This window comes from Piliocolobus tephrosceles, chromosome 16, assembly GCF_002776525.5.
Source record: "Piliocolobus tephrosceles isolate RC106 chromosome 16, ASM277652v3, whole genome shotgun sequence".
Lineage (NCBI taxonomy): Eukaryota > Metazoa > Chordata > Mammalia > Primates > Cercopithecidae > Piliocolobus > Piliocolobus tephrosceles.
The window spans coordinates 18,528,736-18,555,826 of record NC_045449.1 but is presented as its reverse complement, the minus strand read 5'-3'; the positions used below and the strand labels follow the sequence as shown (position 1 = coordinate 18,555,826).

The 27,091-nt window shown below is 40.4% G+C and overlaps 1 protein-coding gene across 3 annotated transcripts in view; it reads left to right on the top strand.

Annotated features, from left to right (window-relative positions):
• The window catches only part of SPECC1 (sperm antigen with calponin homology and coiled-coil domains 1), a 227,679-nt gene that overhangs the window by 98,911 nt on the left and 101,677 nt on the right, over positions 1-27,091 (top strand). For 2 of the 3 annotated variants that reach the window (XM_026448174.2, XM_026448175.1), the window contains one exon: positions 20,695-22,274. In XM_026448174.2, the coding sequence (XP_026303959.1) occupies positions 21,549-22,274 (726 nt within the window). In that variant the 5' untranslated portion in view covers positions 20,695-21,548. Of the gene's footprint in view, positions 1-19,264; positions 19,283-20,694; positions 22,275-27,091 lie in introns of those variants that run through there. The other variant, XM_026448176.1, reaches the window with a different exon arrangement.

Genomic DNA, 27,091 nt, shown 5'->3' with positions numbered 1-27,091 from the left:
GCCACCATGCCCGGCTTGTATTAGAAGACATACTTATGATGTGACCATTGGGCAAATTATGAAGTCTCACAGACTTTCAGTTTCTTTATCTGTAAAATAACAATAATGACACTTTTATGAACTGAGTTTTGTGAGCCTCAAGTTAATGTATGTGAAAGTGCTTACAAAACCAAAGTGCTACACAAACATAAAGTGCTGTTATCATTCCTATATAGTAAACTCCAATTCAAAGGATATGGACGATTCCTTAAAGTTCTTTGTGTATTTTGACCCATGGGTGGTTAAAAAAAACAACTCCCACCCCCAAAGTGATATTAATAGAAATAAAAAGGATTTTGCATGCCCAGTCCATCTAATTTTCTAATTTCTCCAGTTACCAATTCAGGTGAATTTAATATGTTTTCCTGGTGGAACTTGGAAGTTTCTCAGTGATCTCTGTGAGGTAAAACTGAGGTACACCTGAGCCATAACTGTAGGAAGTCAGGGCCTGATTGTGATCTAGACTAGACTAGGTGGTTCTCACTTGCATCCAGCCTCACTAACCTGGAAGTTAGCTTTTCCCATCTGTCCAGAAAGTAAGGCTGCGCATGAATATGGCAGATCTTTTAGTTCACTAAAGCCCGCACCCTCAGCTCCTCCTCGTTCTCAGTGTTTGGTGCCTGGCGACTGTGGACTTTATTTTCCCACAGTGCTGCTGGGAGATTTCTGTTCAGAGGTGCCAAGCTCTCTAGTTAGGCAATGAGGATTTCATTTCGCCCACACAATGGGCAAGGAAGCTAAGGCAGTGTGCAGAGAGAATTCTGGGACCAAGCGCTCCTCCAGCCACTTCAGTTTCAATGGAAATTTGATGTCCCTGCCTGCTTTGCACTTTTCAAATGGCCCGTCAGGAGCTGCCCTCCCAGAGCTGCTTGGCATTCTGGCTTCTCCTGGAGATGACTAATGGCAGCCGGTTGTGTGGGCCGCCTGCTAGAAGCTGGTCAGACCATACCATTATCTCCTCAGAAACACTGAGGCTTTGTCTGCTGCCCTATCTCCCCTGCATCCTGACACAGAGTGGTCACTGTGTCCTCTCCAGGCCTGAGCGCCTTCTTAGTGTTAGGGGGCTTTTGTTCAGAAGCTTTATTGTCCCCCTCTTTCTGGAGTGCTGTTCATAGTGGCCGTGGTACAGCATGAGTATTTGGGAAACAGGAGGAGTAGATTTACAAGCATTTTGAATTCTAATCCAATTTGCTGAGCAAGTGTAGTGTGAGGAAAATTCATTTTGCATTCTTCCAAAAAAAAGTAAAATGGAGATGAGATAGAAAATGTTTATCCCTTTACAAAAATCATCTTTACACATTGACACTGCTGTTTGCTTTTAACAAAGGAAGTAAAATGGGTAATTTGGTTCATTTGCATGAGTGTAGGACTCTTTTGTGTTTTCTTTGCCTCTGTTTGATTTGCAAAGACAATTTCTTTCAAGTTAGGTATGAATCTCTAGAAAGCACACCATTGAGACTACCCAAAAGACAGTCCAGCTGTGGAAACAACTACTTTTCTGTCACGGTCAAGGTGGGGCCCCAAGATTTGATAACAGACTTAGTTCCTTATGGCCGTGCATCTGCTGGCTGAATTGCCTCCAGCTTCTTTTATCTCATTTGTTCTAAGTCCAAAGGGCCAGTGCTGCCTATAAAACCAACGGATTGCTAATTGCCTCTTTCCACACTGTATTCATAAACTTTCACATTTCTTTTTCTTAATTTTCACTATCAAAGTAATATATACAAGGGTTAAAATAATGAACCAGGACAAGGAGCTTATTATGAAAAGCAAGACTGCTGCTGCCCTACCCCTTCCCATTTCTTGTCTCTCTTCTCAAAGGTAACCACTTTATTATGCTTTTACTGCCTTCTAAAAAAGTAAACACTATTCTTTAAAGAGCAGTTTTAGGCACAGCAAAATTGAGTGAAAAGTACAAGTTTTCCTGTAGTATACTCCTGTTCCCAAACACACACAACCTCCTCATTATCAACATCTCCCCCCAGAGTGGCACATTGTTACAATCAGTGAACCCACACCGATATATTGTTATTACTCAGAGTCCATGGTTTACATTGCGGTTACCCCTTGGTGTTATGCATTCTGTAGGTTTGGATAAACGTATAATGCCATGTATCCAAGTTTTGTGTAGAGACAGGGCCTTGCTGTCTTGCCCAGGCTGGTCTGGAACTCTTGGCCTCAAGCAATTCTCCCACCTTGCCTCTCTCCCTTGGGGGTGGGGGATGAATAGGCAGGCACCGTGGCTCACCTGTGCCTGGCTCTACCTGTTCATCCCTTCCTCCCCCCAACCCCTGGCAACCATTGATCTTTTTGCTTTTGCAAGCAAAAGGACCATAGTTTTACAAAACTACAGTCTCTGTAGTTTTGTCTTTTCCACAGTGTCATAGTTGGAATCATACTGTGTGTAGCTTTTTCAGACTGCTTCTTTAACTTAGTAAATGCTTCATTTGAGGTTCCTCCGTGTCTTTTCGTGGCTTGATAGTTATTTCATTTTAAGGGGTGGATGATACTAATATTCCATTATCTGAGTGTACCACAGTTGGTTGCTTTCAAGTTTTGGCAGTTACAAGTAAAGCTGCTATAAACATCCATGTGCAGGTTTTTGTGTGGACGTATGTTTTTGACTCATTTGGCTAAATACCAAGGAGTGCTATTGCTGGATCATAGAGAATGAGTATGTTTACTTTTCTAAGAATTCCCCAAACTGTCTTCCAAAGTGGCTGAATGATTTTGCATTCCTACCAACGAGAGTCCCTGTTGCTCCACATCCTCACCAGTATTTGATGTTCTTACTGTTTTGGATTTTAGCCATTCTAATAGTTGTGTAGTGATATCTCACTCTTGTGTTATTTGAAATTCCCTAGAGATGTATGATGTGGAGCAGCTTTTTTTTTTTTTTTTTTTAATTATTATTATACTTTAAGTTCTGGGGTACATGTGCAGAATGTGCAGGTTTGTTACATAGGTATACACATATACCATGATGGTTTGCTGCACCCATCAACCCGTCATCTACATTAGGTATTTCTCCTAATGCTATCCCTTCCCTAGCCCCCGACCCACTGACAGGCCCCGGTGTGTGATGTTCCCCTCCCTGTGTCCATATGTTCTCATTGTTCAGCTCCCACTTATGAGAAAGAACATACAGTGTTTGGTTTTCCGTTCTTGTGTTAGTTTGCTGAGAATGATGGTTTCCAGCTCCATCCATGATCCTGCAAAGGACATGAACTCATCCTTTTTTATGGCTGCATAGTATTCCATGGTATATACGTATATACGTGCCACATTTTCTTTATCCAGTCTGTCATTGATAGGCATTTGGGTTGGTTCCAAGTCTTTGCTATTGTGAACAGTGCTACAATAAACATACGTCTGCATGAGTCTTTATAGTAGAATGATTTATCATCCCTTGGGTATATACCCCTTAATGGGATTGCTGAGTCAAATGGTATTTCTAGTTCTAGATCCATGAGGAATGTCTGATGTGGAGCAGCTTTTCATATGCTCATTTTTCCATCTGTATTTCTTCTTCGGTGAAGTGTCTGTTCAGATGTTTTTCCATTTTTAGTCAGGTGTTTCATTTTCCATTTTTTTTGTTGTTGTTGTTGAGACAGTGTCTCATTCTGTTGCGCAGGCTGGAGTGCAGTGGCGCAATTATGACTCACTGCAGCCTTCATGTCCTGGGCTCGAGTGATCCTTCTTCCTCAGTCTCCTGAGTAGCTGGGATTACAAGTGTAAGCCACCATGCCCAGCTAATTTTTTACTTTTTTGATGAGATGAGTCTCACTATGCAGGGAGACCCCTTGAGACAGGTCTCAAGACTGCCCAGACTGGTCTTGAACTCCTGGACACTAGTGATCCTCCCGCCCTGTCCTCCCAAAGTGCTGTGCTGGGATTACAGGTGTGCGCCATTGCACCCAGTCCTCATTTTCTTCTTGTTGAGCTTGAGAATTCTTTGTATATTTTGAATAACAGTCCTTTATCAGATACGTCTTTTGCACATATTTTCTCCCAGCCTGTGGCTTGTGTTCTCATTCTTTTGGTGTTGCTATTTTTTCCCCCAATTTTGTTGATTCCTCTTATGATAGGTGAGGATTTAACACATGACCCTGCAACCCCCTCCCAGTGTCATAATATCACTGTTTTTAGTTTCTTTCTTGGTTACTGTTTTTATTTTAGTGATGTATTTCATCTTTATTTCTTGTCTTGTCAGCTGTATATAGTATCTTTGACACCCTATTTGTAAGGTGAGGGTGGATATTATTGCTACCATTCTTTTTGCCACCTCTTTCTGCTTTCTCTTCTGCCTCCCAGTTTCTTTCATCTGTACTATACCTTTTTCACTAGCAAGGATGACAGTATTCGTATGTTCTAGAAAATAATCTTGCATGTTCTATGTGTAGTATGGATATTATTGTGACTACATATATATTGTACCCTGCAGAGTGAAGTTATGTGCTATGATTTTGTTATCTGTCTTATACAGCTTATTTTTATGAAGTTTCTTGTTTTGTGACTATTTTTGTTACAGGAAAGGGGGCCCGATCCAGACCTCAAGAGAGGATTCTTGAATCTCGCACAAGAAAGAATTCAGGGCAAGTCCACAGTGCAAAATGAAAGCTAGTTTAGTAAGAAAGTAAAGGAATACAAGAATGGCTACTCCATAGAGCACTCCTGAGGGCTGCTGGTTGCCCATTTTTATGGTTATTTCTTGATGATATGCTAAACAAGGGGTGGATTATTCGTGCCTCCCCTTTTAGATCATATAGGGTAACTTCCTGATATTGCCATGACATTTGTAAACTGTCATGGTGCTGGCAGGAGCATAGTAGTGAGGACAACCAGAGGTCACTCTTGTGGCCATCTTGGTTTTGGTAGGATTTAGCCAGCTTCTTTACTGCAACCTGTTTTATCAGCAAGGTCTTTATGAGCTGTATCTTGTGCCAACTTCTTATCTCATCCTGTGACTTAGAATGCCTTAACTGGGAATGCAGCCCAGTAGGTTTCAGCCTCATTTTACCCAGCTCCTATTCTAGATGGAGTTGTTCTGGTTCACATGCCTCTGACATTTCCCCCCTCCCTTTTATAAGAGAACCTTTAATCCTAAGTGTTCCAGAGGGATGAAGATTCATCTTCTGTAACTCCTTCAGGCTGAATAGGGGTGATGATATTCCTGCCTAACTATTAGGGTCTCTTACATTTGGAGTAGAGAGGAGCATAGTCAGAAAGCATCAGTATGGTAAGGTCCATTCATAACTCTTGAGTTTTGACAAAGGGTGATATCTGGAAGATTAATAAGAGTTTAAGAGAACAATCAGTAAGCTCGTCTTGTATTCCTACACAAAAAGTATAACAGCAGTATATTCCACAACAGTAAAGCAAAATAAGTAAAGTTATTCCAAGTAAACTAAATTAGAAGACTTTCCATGAACTGGGCAACTGTTGGAATTAAGCTGATATGGGATTGTTAGCTGATTGTAATGTGCCTAAAATTAGAATACAGATCCAGATTTTTACATTATCCATCCCTCTTGTTTCTTCTGAGCAGCAGTTAGAGATCACTGTAGGTTCACAGGAATAAGCAGGCGTAGATTAAATTGCAGAAATAAACTCAAAAACAACAGATGAGACTAGAATTCAATAACAGGTGTACCATAGTTCTTGAAACATTTTTCTCCAGTTCTCCATTTTTACTAAAGACAAATTATAAGACTGATTTGTTTTATTATACTTGTCTTGATTATTTGTATAAAGTGTAGCAATAATAATTATTTTTCACATAGGCTTTTTAATTGGCTTCAATGGAACTCTGTTTTGTAAGGGATCTCAGATAAGGCTTTTTTAAAGCTGAGCCCCATCATGGGTTTGTACCCTCAAATACCTATGAGTTGGGTAAATTCCTTTCTTTTTTGAGGTCCCAGGATAACTTGGAGCTCTTGGACCTATGAGAAAGTGACATCCTTCACTTACCACAAGTCAGAAACCTTGAGCAGGGACTGTTGTAGACAAGGTATGAGGCCAGTTCCCACAGGCTTTTATTGGCTCTATAAGTCAAGTTTAATTCCTTAAAGGAAAACATACCATTCCAGTCAAAGCCTTGGTAAAATAACCACGTTCTCCAATTGTTTTCTGTTACAAAAGAAAACAGCTTTTTTTTTTTTTTTTTTTTGAGACTCAGTCTCACTCTGTCACCAGGCTGGAGTGCCGTGACGTGATCTCAGCTCACTGCAACCTCTGCCTCCCAGGTTCAAGCGATTCCCCTGCCACAGCCTCCTGAGTAGCTGGGACTACAGGCAGCGCCACCACGCCCAGCTAATTTTTTGTATTTTAGTAGAGATGGGGTTTCACCATGTTGGCCAGGATGGTCTGGATCTCCTGACCTTGTGATCCACCCGCCTCAGCCTGCCACAGTGCTGGGATTACAGATGTGAGTCACCGTGCCCAGCCAAGAAAACAGATTCTTATTGCACCTATGCAAATAACTGTATTGCTGTAAGTTAAGAATACTCACCACTAGTTGCCAAATTCTGGAGAAATCAGGTAGAGAGAAACAAATATGCTCTGAATTTTGTGCATAGGAGTATATACTCAACTGTTAAGAGCTATAAGAGCTATAAATAGCTCAAAAGGAAAGTTTCCTTGATTCTGAAAAACAAGGGATCAGCAGTGTTTTATGCAAAGTTTAAAATATTACGTCAATTTTTTATTGGTTCAGTGAATTTAGGTAACTCCTGTTTTGCTTGATATTCATGAATATTTTAGCTCTCCATGAGAGTACTGAAAGTTTTTTTCTCTGTTCTGTCGTTATACTCTCCAAAGTTACCAGAAAACCTGCATTTAAGAACATGTGTTAGAGTTCTATAATTGATTATAAAACACCTTCTAAAGAGGATTAAAACAGGACAGTCATCTCTGGATGATAAAAAGCTTTAGGACAGCCGCTATTAAAGCCACAATTGATAAGGAAATTTGGTTACTTCTGTGATACACAGAATTTTACATAACAATTAAAATTATTAACACACTAAATAATATTAGAATTATAGGAGTTTCCCATAACTTTAGAATGTACCAATAACACATTTATGCAAACATAGTCCAAAGAAAGCAAAACACCATTTCACATTTGATAATGCTTCCTGTATGATTTTTATACCAAATAAACCAAATGTCACTGTTGTATTAGTGCATTATTGATATAAAACCCAGTTTTTTTTTTTTTTTTTTGAGACGGAGTCTTGATCTGTCACCCAGTCTGGAGTGCAGTGACGCTATTCTTGGCTCACTGCAACCTCTGCCTGCCGAGTTCAAACAATTCTCCTGCCTCAACCTCCTGAGTAGCTGAGACTAGAGGCACCAGCCACTACACCCGGCTAATTTTTTGTATTTTTAGTAGAGATAGGGTTTTGCTAATTCTTAGTAAAACCTTGTAAATAAATAAATCTTTCCAATCTTAATCAGTTTGACCATAAGGTAAGATTCTCATAAACCTTTTATAACCCTTTACAAGTCTTGTTAAAGAGCAGATCATAAGCAGGTTTTTGCTCTAAGAAAAACCTGTTGTTCTTTTATTCCAATGTTTAATTTATAGAAAAACTGAATAATACCCCTTTAATTTAGCCAATGTTCACACACAGAATCTCTTTTACAATTAATTTTTTCAAACCTTCCACAACTGTTCAAACCTTTAGCTTTATTCTAACTTAAAACACTTCTTTAGGCAAAAAACCTATATTCCCATGCCTTCTTATAATCTTTTACCAAAAATCAATTCTACTTTCCTTATACACCTTACAGGTAAAACTGTTTCTTCAATAGTCTCACATGTTACAGTGTTAACTTTTAGCGACATTTACTTTTGGTAAAAACCCTGGTTAGTAAGCAATTTTAATTGTGTACTAGATGTGGAGCCTAGCCTAGGACATGCCAGACAGAAGTACAGATAAGGGCTGACCCTCCTGCATAGCTAGGGAGCGTGATTAACTCCACATGTCCCCAGGCCTTACCTTATTTAAGCAGGCAAGTTACACAGTAAGAGTCATAGCGGCATTTTATGACGCATTTAGGAGGCCTAACAGCCTTTGAATTGTATAACATTTCTTGCATAAATTCTCTTTCAAAAATCCTTTCACGATTTACACAGATCATCTGAGACATTCTCGGACTTTCTGACTTGCCGTAAACATCCCTCCTTTTAAACAACCAGTCATTTTACTTTAGGAGGAGAATTTACCATACCAAGATCTTTTCTTATATAAAATCTTTCTTTATAATCATCTTTGTATAGCTAGGGGACACGGCCAATTCCACATGTCCCCAGGCCTTATCTAGAATCTAATGGCTTTAAGGCAGGTAAATTGAACAATTTTTAAAAGTTTAGCAGTTTATGACCTTAAAGCATTTAGCAAACTTAATATCTGACCTGCATAATTTAGACTAAATGTTTTTATCAATAATTTTTAAAGCTGTTTGTATTTCCCAAAGATTACTAAAGTTACATGAACTAAAAGGCATTACAGTTTTTATTTTGCTTTCAAAATATTTGATTTAAGCACTTATTTTTGTTTCAGCCAATTAATTAGACTTCTTTTATATCAACATTACACATCATATGTATATAGCTACACAGAAAGACAGACGATGGTTACTATAGTAGTTGTAAGATTTTTCATTTGCCAGTTTTTAAGTTTCTTAATTGGATTACTGGCTTTAAGGGGGAACCCTTGGAAGAACAGGGCCAGGAAGGGGGGTCTCTGGTGCCTCCTGTTTTTCCCAAGGAATTCAGGCTGTTAGAGCTTGAATATCTGCTTTTAATTAAACTGATTTTAACCATAGCACTGTTTAATACAGTCCTTTTAGAATTTCTTATGCCAAACAGCCAGTATTTCTGGCTTTTGAACTATACCTAAGGTAACCTCCAAGGTGCTTGGAGGAAGGAAAGTTTAAGACAGTTCATGGAAGAGAAGAGAATAGACAAGGTCACACAGATATTAAACCAGAAACGACTTCCTAGGGAAGGAATCGAACCTGAGCTGCCACTGTGAAAGTGCAAAACCCTGGCTTCTGAGCTACAGCAGGAGACGGTCTCTCTTTCCTTTCCCAGAAGGAATCTAGAGTAATTTTGAGCTTGCAAAGGCTTTTAACTAATATGATTTTTAGATCTAACTATGACATGAACCCTAAAATTCCTGTTCCCTGCAAGGCAGAGACCAAAAGTACTGGCACATGGTTACAAGGTCAAGCTCCCAAGGACATAAAACAAGGTGGAGACTTCATCTACTGTTTTGTTTGTTTCAGGGACCTGACCAGCTTGCTGGCTCATCTTGAAAAATGGACCTGCAGGTGTTCTAAGCCCGTGTTTTGTCCTAAAGCATCCCTTGACACAGAAAAACAAATTCATAGCACAAAATACACCAGCTTAAGACTAGCCTTAGAATTTTTTTTTGCATTAATCAAAACATTACAGAGGAGATAAACACTGATTTTTTCCCCCTATTCATTGAACTGTTTGCACAGAGAGTGAGAAACCAGAAATCTGACTGGTAAGAAATTCTTACCCTTTTGCCAGCATGCCAGGCTTCTGGGTTCCCTTTCCCTGAGTGGCACTAGTGATCTGGCTTGCAGCACCATTGCCCTAGGGGCCAGGCCTCACCATAAAGGAAAATTACTTTTTTTTGTTCTGGCCGGAGCAAAATACGTGATAAAACATAGACGTTTAGCCACTCTGCTTAGCACCCAGTATCAAACTGGAGAGCTTTAAATTTGCCCCCATGGGGCCCATCATCTTTAATCCAGTCTCAGACTTACACGGCCTCTGGGCAAGATGGTTGCCCTGAGTAACAGAAAAGATAGGAAAGGAAAAGGAGAGAGAGAAAAGCATTTCCTGTAGCAGGGTGGGGAAAGCGAAATGATCACGGAGGTTAGAGAAAGACTCACCCATTGCAGTGACATAGAAAAAGTTCAGGTGGCTACTTCTCAGTAGCAAAGGGATATTTTCCAGCCATTCCATCAGCTCTTAAGTTTCCCCTTTTAGGGAAGAAAAAGTTCCCCATGTCCCATAGTCCTGTACATGCCTAACTCTGTCACCTACAGCCATTAGCAAAGAGTGCAAGGCAGATTAATCCAAAGAGAATAGCAGTTAACATCCCATAGTGCCAAACCTGTTCTTACCCAAGAAGGCCTTTACCAAGACGGGCCTCTAACCCCCTAAATCTTAGAAGGGACACTAACCCAAGGTGGGTCAAGTGTCCTTACCTTTTATTGAGATGGGCCTCTAACCCACTCTCTTAGGAGAGACTGTAACTCCCCTAAGTTGGGCCCCAACCCAATCCCATTCTTTACTTGGGTGCTCCACCACTTACCCAAAGTCATCCAATTAGTACTGCAGTCTGTTTCCTTTGGGTTGGGGGTTCTCCTCAGTATTGTCCCTTTTGTGGTTCGCGAGAAAGATGTTGCCGGACCCCACCACTTACCCAAAGTTAGCCTTTGGGTCGGGGGTTTCTGCAGTATAGTTGCTTCCGTGGTCTCCAGAAAGATGTTATAGGACCGCAGCACTTACCCGAAGGTACCGCTGGGTCAGGGTTTCTGCACCTGGGTTGCCACAAATACATTACAGGAAAGGAGGCCCAATCCAGACTCCAAAAGAGAATTCTTGGATCTCACACAAGAAAGAATTCAGGGCGAGTCTGCTGTGCAAAGTGAAAGCAAGTTTATTAGAAAAGTAAAGGAATAAAAGAATGGCTACTCCATCGACAGAGCAGCCCTGAGGGCTTCTGGTTGCCCATTTTTATGGTTATTTCTTGATGATAACTAAACAAGGGGTGGATTATTCGTGCCTCCCCTTTTAGACCATGTAGGTTAACTTCCTGATGTCGTCATGACATTTGTAAACTGTCATGGCGCGGCAGGAGTGTAGTAGTGAGGACAACCAGAGGTCACTCTTGTGGCCATCTTGGTTTTGGTAGGATTTAGCCAGCTTCTTTACTGTAATCTGTTTTATCAGCAAAGTCTTTATGACCTGTATCTTGTGCCAACCTCTTATCTCATCCTGTGACTTAGAATGCCCTAACTGTCTGGAAATGCAGCCCAGTAGTTTTCAGCCTTATTCTACCCAGCTCCTATTCAAGATGGAGTTGTTCTGGTTCATGCGCATCTGACATTTTTGTTATATTCTCTTTTTCTGAGATGGAATCTCTGTTGCCCAGCTTGATGTACAGTGGCGTGATCTTGGCTCACTGCAACCTCCACCTCCTAGGTTCAAGCTATTCTTCTGCCTCAGCCTCCTGAGTAGCTGGTACTGCAGGCGTATGCCACCATGCCCGGCTAATTTTTGGATTGTTAGTAGAGACAGGATTTCACTGTATTGGCCAGACTGGTCTCAAACTCCTGACCTCATGATCCACCTGCCTTGGCCTCCCAAAGTGCTAGAATTACAGGTGTGAGCCACTGTGCCCAGCCTGTTAAATCCCTTTTAAAAAAATACTCTCTATCCAGTCATTTGTTTTATCAAAGAAACTTCTTTTCTGTGGCACTTTGTCCTCTTGAATCACAGACTTATTTTTCAGACTTGTTCCATGGGTATCATCTTGAGACTTCTCTTGACTGGTTACTGCTTCTTCTTCCTCTTTGGTTTCCTCCCTTGTTTTTCTGGAACACATCCTCAAATAACTGCCTTAGAAAGGGTATTATCAGTTTAATTTTCTCAGTTTTTGCATGCTTTAAAATGTATTCTACCTCTGTGATTGATTTATAGTTCATCTGGGTAGAGAAATCTAGGTTGAAAATCATTTTCCCTTCGAACTTGGAAGACGTTTGCTTAGTTGTCTTCTAGAATTCAGTGTTGCTAATGAATGATAATGGCCAGTGTCATTCTCAGTTCACACCCCTTCTCCAAACTGTTAGACATTTTTTGTGTTCTAAAACTTTTTAAAAGATGTATCTTCATGTGGGATTTTTTTTCATTCATTTTGCTTGATAGGAGTTCTGGAAACTTATGTTCTTCAGTTTTGGGGAATTCTTTTGCTCTTTGATAACTTCCTTCACTGTTTCCACTGTACGTATTTCTAAAACTTCTATTAATTTATTGTTTAATCTCCTGGTTTAATCCTTGTGTTCTTAATCTTTTCTGTTTCCATCTCTTTTTGTTTTGTTCTGCATATTGGAAGAGTTCCTTGATTTTGCATTCCATCCCTTCTGTTGAATTTTTAATTTGGCAAACATACTTAAATTTTTTTAGAGCTTTTTCTTGTGTTACCTTTATTCTTTCTTCATAGCATCCTGTCCTTGTTTTCATGGACATACATCACCGTGAATCTCAACTCTATTAGGGAGGCCTTCCTTGAGTTCCCTGTATAAATTAGCCTTCTTCCTCACCAGTGTCCCTGCTGCCTTGACTCTCTGCATTCCAGGGCCTTTGCACATTTTATGCATTCTTTCCTTTCTCCCTATTATCTAGTTTGAGGTGTTTTTGTGCAGCGTAATTATGCTTATCAAGTATGCAGCTTGATATTCAGATCTGTTGCTTCGAGGGGAGGTCCATACAAGAGAGTTAGTTTGAGAGTCATCAGTATACAGGTGGTTTTGAAGATCGTAAGATCAAGTAAAATGACCAGAAAGATATTTGTGGCAATTGAAGGCCCAGGACTTAGGTATGAAGAATTCTAGCACGTAGAGAGGGGAGATGAGGAGGCAGCAAAAGAGTCAGAGGGTGACTGCAGAGGTAAGAGGAAAACTAGGGAAGTTTGGCACCGGAGGGGTGTTTCAAAAAAAAAGGAATTGTACCAACTCTGCTGAGAGGATTGCAAATGTCCATGGGACCACATGGAATTCACTGATGATGACTTTAGTGGACAGTGTTTTGGTCAAGTAATGGGAGTGGGTAGAGAAGTAAATGAAGAAATGGAAGACAAGCAGTGAATGTAATTCTTGAGGATTTTGCTGTGAGAGGAAAGAAATAGGATATTTATTAGCTGGAAGAAGATGTGGATTCTATTTTTTTTTTTTTTTACTTGAAGAGAATTAAGCATATTTGAATGCCAGTCCAGAGGGTCCAGTGGAAAGGGAATGATGTCCCACCAAGTCACAGGATGTATTGGGGACATTGAGGATACTGGCTAGAGTTAAATGGGTGTGTTGGAGAGAAAGGAAAACAAAAGGTGCATGAGGGTGGATACACCAGTTGGGATGAGATTACACGTAGCTTTGAAAGCCAAGGGAAGAAGTTTGACATTGATGCAGCAAGAGATAAGAAATATGTACAGATTCTGGAACAGAAACATCAATGGGATATTTAGGGGATGTTAGTCCAGTGTGCCCTGAAGTGGGGAGAGGCTGGAATCAGGAAGACCTGTGAGAAAGCGGTTTCAGAGAATTAGGTGGAATATTCTGAGGACCTGGACTCGATTCAGATCAAAAGGAAAGGAAAGGAAAAACATGGGAACATTTCCAAAAACTGTTAATGAGATTTAGTGGCTGACTAGTTGGTTGCAAAAGGGAAGGAGATTTTAAATATGATTATCAGTTCCTTGCGTGGGGGTTGGCACCACTGTCAGATGTGAGTAAAAGGAATGACGGAAAGAGGAAACAAATAGTCCATGAAGTTAGCAGCCAGTGAAAAGTTGAGAAGGATCAGGATTAAGGGAAAAAAATGGATTTGACATTGAAGAAATTATTGGAACTCCTTGAGAAAACAATTTATGAAGAGTGATATTTTTAAAATTCTAATAGTTTAGGTTCTTAAAAAAGGAGCAAGTTATCTTATAATTTTGTGGTGTATGAAGATACTGAATTTTCATTTGTGTCTCCTACCTGCCACTCCATGAATACTTGTTGAATACATGAAAAAAAAATCATTTATTTCAGATTGTTACCATTTCCTTCATCAGTTCAGGTTAGAGAGATGACCTACCAAAGAACAGCCCCACTAGCATATTCTTTGGGCAAGATGAAGGATGAAAAAAAAAGGACTAAAAATATTTTATTTTCGGCTACTGAGAATCACCATGGAAGCAGTGTTTAGTTATCTGATCCATGATTTAACTGATCTTAGTATTGCTATTTTAAATGTACTCTTTGTTCTCTGAAAATATTTATTTTTCCCACCCCATCTCTCTGTATATTGTTATGATAGAATTTATTCCTTCTGTTTTTTTTTTACATTAAAAATTTTCTTTAAATAAATAAATCGATTGATCAAGACGGGGTCTCACTTTGTCATCCAGGCTGGAGTGCAGTGGCACAATCTTGGCTCACTGTAGCGTCCACCTCCTGGGCTCAGGTGATCCTCCCACCTCAGCCTCCTGTGTAGCTGAGAATACAGGCATGGGCCCCCACACTCAGCTAATTTTAAAATTTTTTGTAGAGATGGGGTTTTGCCGTGTTTCCTAGGATGATATTGAACCCTGGGCTTAGGCAATCCACCTGCCTTGGCCTCCCAAAGTGCTAGGATTACAGGCTTGAGCCACCATGTCCAGCCAGATTTATTTTGTATTGAGACAAACTTTATATATTTATCATGTACATGATATTTTTGAAATATATGTGTACATTGTCGAATGGCTAAATTGAACTATTTAACATTTGCTGACTTCACATACTATTTTTTGTGAGAACACTTAAAGTCTGTTCACTCAGAGATTTTTCAAGAATATAATACATTGTTACTGAGTGTAGTCACCATGATGTACAGTAGATCTCTTGAGCTTATTCCTCCAGTCTAACTGAATTTTTGTCCTCTGACCAGCACCTTCCCTGTCCCTCCAGAAGCCCTTGGCAACTCTACTCAGCTTCTTTGAGTTCAACTTTCTTGGCTCCACATACGAGTGAGAGCATGCAGTCTTAACATGGTATCCTCCAGGTTCATACGTGTTACCACGGATGACAGAATTTTCTTCTTTTTAAAGGCCGAATAGTATTCCATTGTGTATATATTACATTTTCTTTATTAATTCATCCACTTGTGAACACTTTGGTTGATTCTGTATCTTGGCTATTGTGAGTAATGGTGTGGTAAACATGGGAATTCAGATGTCTTTGTGACATGGTGATACATGCTGATTTCATTTCCTAGGCTATATATGTGGTAATGGGACGCAGAATCATATGGTAGCTTTTTTTTTTTGAAACGGAGTCGTGCTCTGTTGCCCAGGCTGGAGTGCAGTGGCGTGATCTCGCCTCACTGCAACCTTCGCCTCCTGGGTTCAAGGAATTCTCCTGCCTCAGTCTCCCAAGTAGCTGGGGTTACAGTCATGTGCCATGGTGCCCAGCTAATTTTTGTATTGTTAGTAGAGACAGAGTTTTGCCATGTTGGCCAGGCTGGTCTCGAACTCCTGACCTCAGGTGATCTGCCTGCCTCGGCCTCCCAAAGTGTTGGAATTACAGGCATAAGCCACTGTACTGGCTTCATTATTGTTGTTATTATTATTATTATTATTATTATTATTATTATTATTTTAAATAGGAATAGGGTCTTTCTCTGTCACCCAGCCTGGAGTGCAGTGGTGTAATCTCAGCTCACTGCAGCCTCAAACCCCTGGGCTCAAGTGATCCTCCTACCTCATCCTTCCAAGTGGCTGGGACCACAGGTGCATGCCCCCATTCCCACGCTAATGTTTAAATATTTTTGTGTAGAGATAGGGCCTCACTATGTTGCCCAGGCTGTTCTTGAACCCTAGTCTCTAGTGATCCTACTGCCTTGACCTTATTTTTAATTTTTCGAGGAACCTCCATACTATTCTCCATAATGGTTGTACTGATTGATATTCTCACCAACAGTGTACACGGGTTCCCTTTCCCTTTTCTCCACATCCTCACCAATACTTGTTATCTTTTGTCTGTTTTTTTTTTTTTTTGAAACAGAGTCTTGCTCTTTTGCCTAGGCTAGAGTGCAGTGGTGTGATCTTGGCTCACTGCAGCCACCACCTCCCAGCTTTAAGTGATTCTCCTGCCTCAGCCTCCTGAGTAGCTGGGACTACAGGTGCACACCACAACTACCCGGCTAAGTTTTGCATTTTTAGTAGAGACGGGCTTTCACCATGTTGGCCAGGATGGTCTTGATCTCCTGACCTCATGATCCACCCGCCTTGGCCTCCCAAATATAGTACCCATTCTAACAGGTGTGAAGTGATATCTCATTGTGGGTTTAATTTGCATTTCCCTGATGATTAGTGCATTTTTTTCATGTACAGTTTGGCTAACTCCGTTTTTCTAATTTATTGCACAAATGTAATCATACAAGAGAAACAGGAACATTACTCACAGACCAACCAGCTTAATCCTCAACTGTTCTCAATAGTATGTGTTCCATTATAGTTTATGAATGCTTATTTTATATGAATGCTTGGTTTGATGTACTTGTGATTGACTGCTGTATAATTTTTCATTGGCATTTAGAAAATGTCACATTTCAAACATGTTTCTTCTTTACGAGATGGAGCTTACGTTTATGCTAACTTCTTGGAGTCAGCCAGCCTCACGGGGATGTTTCACATAAGTGATGGCGGGGTGGGAGGAACACGAAAGATCCAGTGGTGCTGGCTGAGCCAATCCCTGTTCCACTGGCCCTTCTCTCCACTGCCCCTGATGTGGTGCTGTGTAAGGAAGCATGGCCAGTCTCAGGGCTTCAGAGTGCTTTGGTTAACAGTGAGGTCTGACTCCTACTGCTTGGAGGAGGTGTTGTAAGCTGTAGGGCTGTTGCTCTTTACTCTTCTCTGGCATTACCCACGAGGAGGTATGTTTGGGCTGGAGGCCTGGGCTCACATTGGGGGTGTGCAGCCAAGACCATCATCATTGGTCTGATGATGAATTTGAAGCAACTCTGAACCTAAGCTGTGCTCCGTAACAGTTTCTGAAATGAGGTGTACAGAGATGGGAAGAATCATTTGGAACCAAAAGACAGACAGACATAGTGAAAAAAAAAAAAAAAAAAAAAGAAAAAGGGAAAAGAATAGATGTAACAAAAATACAGCTGGATTGTACATTTCATAATACACATCCATTCATAAATATACTTTAGTTTCACGGTTTTTAAAAATTCCTAGTAGTATAGATAAGGCAGAAGTAACACTTATGGGGAGAACAGACTACAATTTGGCAGCAAAAGGAAGGCGTTAAACTGTAGCTGGAAATAACGGAGTTGATCTGTTCTATATTAGTTCTTCCGTCTTCAAAACCAACAAATGATTGCAGGTTAAAAAAAAGAAAGTGACTGGGCACGGTAGCTCACGCCTGTCATCCTAGCGCTTGGGAGGCCAAGGCGGGCAGATCACCTGAGGTCAGGAGTTCGAGACCAGCCTGGCCAACACGGTGAAACCCCATCTCTACAAAAAAAAAAAAAAAAAAAAAAATACAGTAAATTAGCCGGGCATGTTGGCTCGTGCCTGTAGTTCCAGCTCTTCAGGAGGCTGAGGCAGGAGAATCACTTAAACCCCGGAGGCAGAGGTTGCAGTGAGCCGAGATCGCACCATTGCATTCCAGCCTGAGCAACAAGAGCAAAACTCTGTCTCAAAAAAATAAGAATGAAAGAGAGAAAGAAAAAGGTAGCCTTAATTTAGTGATGTCATTAAGAATAACAAATGCCTGTTTGATGATCGGTCCTGGACTCTCAGGTTTGCCTGTTCTAACTCGAGTTACGGTGAAACTTTAGTTATCTTCCAGTTTTTAATACGATCATTGCTGCAGTGACTTCATTCTAGAGAACTGGCATTACTAAAACATTGTAGTGCTTAGTGGTTTTAATACTCATTTCACAAGAATAATGAAATAAATCTTTTGCTCACTGAGTGTGTAGTATGATGCAGGTGAGGTGTCTGACACCTGAAAGTCAGGCTGACCCATGAATGACACTGGCTTGAACTGTGTAGGTCCATTTCTATGGAGACTTAAAAAAATCAATACATTGGAAAATTATTTGGAGAGTTGCAACAGTTTGAAAAAAACTCGGATGAACCGAGTAGTCTAGAAATACGGAAAACATTGAGAAAAAGTTACATATGTCATGAATACATAAAATACATGTAGATACTAATCAGTTTTATCATTTGCTACCATAGAATATACACAAATCTATTATAAAAAGTTAAAATTTGTCTAAACTTATGTACACGCAGACTGGTGCTAGTCATTGTTGAGAGAAATGTAAACAAATGTAAAGATGCAGTATTATAACTGCATACAATTAACTGTAGTACATACGGTACTCCTGTAATAATTCTGTGGCCACTTCCTGATATCACTGCAGTACGCTCAAGCATTGCGGGTAGCTGCTTGGAAGGCACTGTGATGCTAGTCATCTCTGTGGGAGCAGTTCCTCTCTCCATTACACTTCAGATCACGGTGAAAAGTGACCTCTTGAGGTTCTTGAGTGTGTTTTATTGTGTTTAGTGCAGTACCACAAACCTTGAATAACACTGTGGGACCCATATGAAGTGTCACTAGTGATACTGGCAGTGCTCCCTAGAAGCCAATAAAAGCCCTAACAGAGTTGAATGCTTGCTAGATTGACGAATGGTTGCCTGCTGCTTCAGACAGATGATTCATTTTGTTGCAAACAGATGATGTAAACTTATGGTATTGATAAATACAGTATGGTACTGCAAATGTATTTTCTCTTTCTTATGGTTTTCTGAATAACATTTTATTTTTTTCTGTCTCACTTTTTCTGAAGAATACAGTATATAATACATATAACATACAACATATGTGTTAACTGTTTATGTTATCAATCAGGCTTCCGGTCAGCAATAGGCTATTAGTAGTTAAGTTTCTAGGGAGCCAAAAGTTATACACAGAGTTTTGACTGCATGAGAGGTTGGTCCCCCTAACCCCTAAGTTGTTCAGGAGTCAACTGTATTAAAAGTCTATGATATACTCTTAGCTTTCCAGAAACTTAATTTGAAGAAGTTAATTTAAAAACCATAGTTTTCTATGTATTAATTTGACAGTTCAGCCTTTATTAGGTCAAAGTTTCAAAAGAGCTCAGTTGTTAGATATTTAGTAATGAATGCCATCAGCCTTTATGTCATCAGGATCCAGGATGTTTAGATGTGTGTTTGCTCAGGGCTCAGAAACAGTCTTGGTGGTAGGTTTACAGCTGCCCATCTTGTTAGGTGCGGAACCTGTGCTGGGGCTGCTGCCAGTCTATGGGAACATTCCCTCCTATGCCCTTCCTATGCTGCAGAGGCCTACCGGTTGATGACCACTTCTAGGAACCTTTGTTAGACCTCTCACTCAAAGCATGTGGAGTTGTGTAAGTGACAGCAGCCAGCCTTGACTCATCAGATAGTCTTTGAGTTTGTAAAAGAAAAAAAAATGTTCAGGATTTTAATTTGCACTGTAACATCTGAGGTGGATTTCAATTCTAGAGCACAATGGAGACTGATGTCTGGGTTTCACCCCAGGGCTGTTTTTACATTGTCTATGATATAGTACAGATGAAGAAAAAGATAATTATTTACACCTTACATTTCCTGTTACAAGTATTCTGTGTTATGTCTATATCATGTCAAGTACCGTAGGTATGTTCTTATTTCATTTATTCTTGTTTCTTCATGTACACAAATGAGTGCATCATTTCCACTTATGTCAAAAGTAGTATGTCATTGTATCAGATCCATCTCTCAGTATTATCTGTATCTTCTGATTTCTTAATCAAATTTATGCTGTCAAAATATGTTAATGATGTTTTTTAAAGTGTTTATTGAGAAATTCACAAAGAACTTGTATTTTGTCAAAAGGTCATTGTTTAGTTGCCAACATTATCAGTGCAGATGCACTAAATTGCAAGTTACAGAAAACCCAACTCAAGGTGACTTATAGGAAGGGTATTTACTGGCTTGCCTAACTGAAAGGCCAGCTATAGGCCAAACTTCAGGGTTGATTTGATTTAGCAACTCAACAATGCTATTGAGAATTTAGTTTCCTTCTTCCTTCTCTGCCATCTGCATTCCCACCTTCCTCTTGAGAGGGCAGGGTGGTTACCAGCCATTCCCACACCTACACATTTTCTCACTCTTGTCCTATGGTGTTTAATAGCTTGCCTAGAAAACCTTCCCTTTGTCGCATTGATCTTAATTGAGTTGTGTGCCCATGCGTGAACCAGCAGCTGGCTGGGGATGGGGTCATCCTAAGTAGCTCAGGCTTGGGGTCAGCCTCACCCAAAGTATAGGGCTGTGGGGAGGAAGCACAGAAACCCCAGTCAGAACTGGATAATTAGCTAGAGGAGGAGGAAATGGATGAAGAGCGACAGCTACTGTCCACTGTGCCATGTGATTTACAGTCATTTGGGTTTTGTTTTATTATAAGAGCGCTTGCTGGGCTGGGCGTGGTGGCTCACGCCTGTAATCCCAGCACTTTGGGAGGCCGAGGTGGGCGGATCACGAGGTCAGAAGATCGAGACCATCCTGGCTAACACGGTGAAACCCCGTCTCTACTAAAAATACAAAAAATTAGCCGGGCGTGGTGGTGGGCACCTGTAGTCCCAGCTACTTGGGAGGCTGAGGCAGGAGAATGGCATGAACCTGGGAGGCGGAGCTTGCAGTGAGCCAAGATTGCGCCACTGCACTCCAGCCTGGGGAAGAGTGAGACTCTGTCTCAAAAAAAAAAAAAAAAAAGTGCTTGCTTTATTTTTTCATTTTTTTTTCTTTTTCTTCTGTCTTTAAGGGGCCTTTACAACAACCAAACGGACAGGCATTCCAGCGCCACGGGAATTTTCAGTAACCGTCTCAAGAGAGAGGTCTGTGCCACGTGGTCCCTCGAACCCCAGGAAATCAGTGTCCAGTCCAACTTCTTCCAACACTCCCACTCCTACCAAACACCTGAGGACCCCTTCCACCAAGCCCAAGCAAGAGAATGAAGGTGGAGAAAAGGCTGCGCTTGAGTCCCAAGTTCGGGAACTTTTGGCAGAAGCCAAAGCAAAAGATAGTGAAATTAACAGGCTTCGAAGTGAACTAAAGAAATGCAAAGAGAAAAGGACTCTGAGTGCTGAGGGGACTGATGCTTTGGGCCCAAATGTTGATGGAACATCAGTCTCCCCAGGTGACACAGAACCTGTGATAAGAGCACTTGAGGAGAAGAACAAGAACTTTCAGAAAGAGCTTTCCAATCTAGAGGAAGAAAACCGGGCCCTGAAGGAGAAACTGATCTATCTTGAGCACTCCCCAGATTCAGAAGGGGCAGCAAGTCACACTGGCGACAGCAGCTGCCCGACATCCATAACTCAAGAGTCAAGCTTCGGAAGCCCAGCTGGAAATCAGTTGTCCAGTGACATTGATGAGTATAAAAAAAACATACATGGAAATGCATTACAGACATCAGGCTCCTCAAGTAGCGATGTTACCAAAGCTTCTTTGTCGCCAGATGCTTCTGACTTTGAGCACATTACAGCAGAGACACCCTCAAGGCCCCTGTCCTCCACCAGTAACCCCTTTAAGAGTTCAAAGTGTTCTCCCGCTGGGAGTTCCCCAAACAACGTAAGTGAATTGTCCCTGGCTTCCCTCACAGAGAAGATACAAAAGATGGAAGAAAACCATCATAGCACTGCAGAAGAACTACAGGCTACTCTACAAGAATTATCAGACCAGCAACAAATGGTGCAAGAATTGACAGCTGAAAATGAGAAGCTGGTGGATGAAAAGACGATTTTAGAGACATCCTTTCATCAGCATCGAGAGAGGGCAGAGCAGCTAAGTCAAGAAAATGAGAAGCTGATGAATCTTTTACAAGAGCGAGTAAAGAATGAAGAGCCCACCACTCAGGAAGGAAAAATCCTTGAACTGGAGCAGAAGTGCACAGGTATTCTTGAACAGGGCCGCTTTGAAAGAGAGAAGCTGCTCAACATTCAACAGCAGTTGACCTGTAGCTTGCGGAAGGTTGAGGAAGAAAACCAAGGAGCTTTAGAAATGATTAAACGTCTGAAGGAAGAAAATGAAAAACTGAATGAATTTCTAGAACTGGAACGGCATAATAATAACATGATGGCCAAAACTTTGGAAGAGTGTAGAGTTACCTTGGAAGGGCTAAAAACTGAGAATGGATCTTTGAAGTCTCATTTGCAGGGTGAGAAGCAGAAAGCCATAGAGGCCAGTGCCGTGGAGCAGACGGCAGAGAGCTGCGAAGTTCAAGAAATGTTGAAAGTAGCCCGAGCGGAGAAAGATCTACTGGAACTGTCTTGCAGTGAGCTCAGACAAGAATTACTAAAGGCAAACGGTGAAATTAAACATGTTTCCAGTCTGCTGGCAAAGGTGAGAAGAGACAGCTCTTTACTGATATTTACTCATCCTTGTTCACATTTCTGCCCTTAACCTCTAAATTCGCAGAGCACAGAGAAGCATTTGCTTAGTCTGTTTCATTCACGAAGCCAGCATTCCAGCTTGAAGGCCTGTTAGATCGACGACAGGTTGGGATTGGGGATACAAAAAGGAAACACCCAAATTTCTGATTATGGGTGGTTCAAAGTGTACTGGGGATGTAAAATCAAATCAGAGTATGATGCAGTGATAAAGAATATCCTAGACCCTATGCCCAGGCTCTAGTCTAGTGCAAAGGTGAGGGGGGGCCCTGGTATAACATGGGGGTCGAGGGTAGCACAGAAGGACTTCCTGGAAGAAATAGCAACTGAGCTGAGTTCTGAAGATTGAGTGGGAGTTTGCCAGGTCTGTCAGCCTGCTTTTAGCTGCCAGTAACAGACAATGAAATCACTCCCAATTTTCCACCACAATATCACCACTGTTTTGGTGTTTTCTTCCAGATATATGTGGGTGTATGTGTATCATACAAGTTAAACAAATTTATAATCCTCCTGTACATGTTATTAACTTTCTTTTTGCATTTAACATTTTAGAAATATTAAAATTTTTCTCAGTATATTCCTATCATTAAATATTCATTTAAACATTCTTTTAAAGGCCAGATACTATTTTAATATAAATATTTCATATTTATTAGGTCCCTGTTGTTGAACATATATGTATTGTCAAATATTTGTGGTCTTTTCAGTCTTTCAATATTATAAATACTTTTTTTTTGTCTGTCTTACTGTTTATTTAGGACAAATTCCTAGACGATGACTTACCGAGTCAAAGAGTATAAACATTTTAAAGACTTTCAACACATTCAGCCAGATTGCCCTTCGGAAATATTATGCCAGTTTATTCATCCTAGCGGTCATGAGATCATGTGCTTCCCTGAGCCTTTGCCAACACTTGGTATTACGTTGTTATATCATTTAAATCTGTTAATCATTTCTTTTTTTTAACCTTTTTTTGTTTGGGAAGATCTTCCATAGCCCAAGAGCAAATAAATAATAACTTTTCTTGTTTTTTAAAAAATAATACTTCAATCAGCCTGTAATTTTGTTTTTTGACGCGAGAATTGTGGTGATTATATGATATTCTGCCCACCTCCCAGAGCAGTGCTGGAGAGGTGCAAGAGAGATGGCCTCCTATTTCTTGTTTCCTCCAAGTTCTGGGTCTGATTTAGGGATCTGCTGGCAAGAGGGATTCAAAACAGCTTCCTACCTTAGTTCAGGGGTTGTCATTGTTTCAAGGAGCAAATTATGCCATGAGCTCTCAGGGAGATTTTCCTCCACTGCTTCATCTGTCTTAAGATGAGTCCGTTGCAACCTGATTCTGCATTTGGCCATCTGATGGGCTTACTGGTGGGCCATGTTAAGGAGTTTCTCTCTTTGTATTCTAAATTTGTAGGTATTTTATTGAAAGTATGGAAGTAATTCCATTAGAGGTTACTAGACAGGCTTTGCATTAGGTTGTAATGTCTTGTGGAATAAGATTATTCTTTTTTTACTTTAAGATTACTCACTACCCTCTGGGAAAATGTTTCATCTCCCATGTGCACCTTCTTGAAGTTCTTTCTCAGTCCCTCTATATTTTTAGTAGTTTGGCATTACATGAAGTGTATATATCAATGAGAAATAATCTGACATCTTAAAAATAGCTTATTTTTTTCTGATCATAAAATATTTTCATTACAGAGGATTTAAAAAATAAAAGTATAAAAAAGAAAAATATTACCTTTAATCTCACCACTTAGAGAAAAACTGCTAACATTTTGCTATATGTCCTTTCAGGCCTTTTCTCAGTTTATACATGTTTGAGCTTGCATAAAAACTTACATTGATATGATTATGATATTTTGTCTTCCTATCCAGAAGAGTATCTGTCCACATTCCATTACAAAGAACCAGTTGGATTAGTTTATCTATTCCACTGTTAATCTGTTTCTGATTAACTTGCTTCTACTTTTATCTTTATTAATTTTTTTGTCCTATTTTTTGTACATTTTGGTTTCTTACTAGTTTCTTGAGTAAAATTCTTTGTTCATTTACCTTTTTTTTATCCTTAGTTGTTAATGAAAGCAGCATTTAAAGTTATTATAGCTTTGGTAAATAGAGGCAATAAAATCTAGAATCTTCTGGAATAAACTAAATCTAATTTAAAGGAAAGTGCATTTTTGGTAGAGTGCAAGGCACAACATATATATTTAAAATCAAACTGTTATTATTCATATATCCTACATCTTATTTCGTGCTAACTAGAATTATCAAATACTGATAGTAAGAGGGGAAAGGTCCTAGCTAGTATTTTTGGGTGAGAGTTTGAGGTAAAGATGGGGGCATGGGCTGGGCGCGGTGGCTCACGCCTGTAATCCCAGCACTTTGGGAGGCCGAGGCAGGCGGATCACAAGGTCAGGAGATCGAGACCACGGTGAAACCCCGTTTCTACTAAAAATACAAAAAAAAGCCGGGTGCCATGGCGGGCGCCTGTAGTCCCAGCTACTCGGGAGGCTGAGGCAGGAGAATGGCGGGAACCCAGGAGGCGGAGCTTGCAGTGAGCCGAGATAGCGCCACTGCACTCCAGCCTGGTGGACAGAGCGAGACTCCGTCTCAAAAAAAAAAAAAAAAAAGATGGGGGCATGCTATCATATAGGGTTTCTTGTATATATCAAAACCCTAGGTCTGTGATTTTGTGCTGTCTTATGTGCACAAAGACTGATTTGTAATTGCAGTGGACTTGTAACATACTAATCATCCTACCCTTTTACATTACTGTAGAGAAAGCAAAACATAGACCTCCTAAATGGACTAATACTTATTGTATCTCTACCACAGACTATCAACTAATCCGCCAACAACCATGAATTTTAAATGATAATACTTAAGAGACTCATGTCCAAAGGATAATAGGAGAAGTTTTAGCACAAAACTGTGATGAAGGATCTAACATGCTGGACTGGGTCGTCTTGATTTACCCAGTGAGCAATGATATGACCTCGGGCAGGCCCCTTTACCTTGTGCAGTGTGGAGTATAAGCGTGACGTTGGATGGATCCTGGTCTCGTATCTAATTCCAAGGGAAGCATTTAACACTTCATCATGATGTATGTTTTTTGTAGGCATTTGCTACATACCTTTTATTATGTTATGCAAGTATTTTGCTAAGAGGTGTTTTGTTTGGTGGTTTATTTTTAGAGATAGGTTCTCATTTTGTCACTTAGGCTGGAGTGTGGTGGCGATTATAGCTCACTGCAGCCTTGAACTCCCGGGCTCAAGGGATCCTCCCACCTCAGCCTTCTTGGTAGCTGGGACTACAGCCAGGCACTGCCATGCCTGACTACTTGGCTTGTTTTTAAAGGATGAGGATTGAATTTTTTCTACAGCTAATGATGTGATCTGATAGTTTTTATGTAATCAAGTTTTTTCTCCTTTAACTTGTTAATGAGACAAGTTACAACAGCAGATTTTCTAAGGTGCTCTAGTGTAAAATCATGCTTGCCTTCCTGGGGTAAATCCTAATTCTTCAGTTTTCAGTGGTTTCACTTGACTTTTTGCCGAGAACTTTCAAATATAGCTGCCTTCAGCAGGTATCAGAGTAACTGTCCTGGTAATCACCAGGCAACTATGTGTATCCCATGAACAGTGCATTCATCCACTCTAATGCTTGGCAGAAGGTGAATATTGTGAAAAAGGATACAATAAGCTATTTACAAAGGGGGAAAGCAGTGCCAAACCATCCTATGATCTAATAGATTCTGTAAATCTATGTAAGTTTCCAGTTAAGATTACTCAAGTGACCCAGATACTGTCAAAAGAACCTATAAAAAGCCTTGAAAAGTGCTTTTTTAAAAATAGGAGGTAGGTTTCTTCCTCATACAATACATGGAAAATTGGTAGGATTTCTACAGTATTTTGTAGGCTTTTTTTCTCCCCATTTCTTTTTCTTCGTTGGTTTGCTGATCTCTTTATTTTTTTCAACTTCTCTGATATACCCCATATGCATTTTGATGGCCGCTTAATCTGTAGTCACATGACATACTTCTGTACAACTTTGAGGATGGGTCTGATTTCCACAGAACCCAAAGCCACCACTCCTGGGAGCCACACCTGTCCCTGCCCTAGCTAGCAAGCAGCATGGAGTTGTATAGGATTGTTGTTTTTCCAAATAATAACATGACCCAGCTTTAATTTTCTTTTTTACCTTTTCAGTTGTTTGGGATCTTGATTTCAAGTTAGAATATCTTTTCTAGGCTTGAAACCTAGAAGTTTTAAAAGCAAAACATCTATTTACTCCCCTGAGGTTGAAGCTTTTAGGTGGTATTCTTTTTTTTTTTTTTTTTATTATACTTTAAGTTCTAGGGTACATGTGCATAACGTGCAGGTTACATATGTATACATGTGCCATGTTGGTGTGCTGCACCCATCAACTCGTCAGCACTCATCAATTCATCATTTATATCAGGTATAACTCCCCAATGCAATCCCTCCCCCCTCCCCCCTCCCCATGATAGGCCCCAGTGTGTGATGTTCCCCTTCCCGAGTCCAAGTGAGCTCATTGTTCAGTTCCCACCTATGAGTGAGAACATGCGGTGTTTGGTTTTCTCTTCTTGTGATAATTTGCTAAGAATGATGGTTTCCAGCTGCATCCATGTCTCTACAAAGGACGCAAACTCATCCTTTTTTATGGCTGCATAGTATTCCATGGTGTATATGTGCCACATTTTCTTAATCCAGTCTGTCACTGATGGACATTTGGGTTGATTCCAAG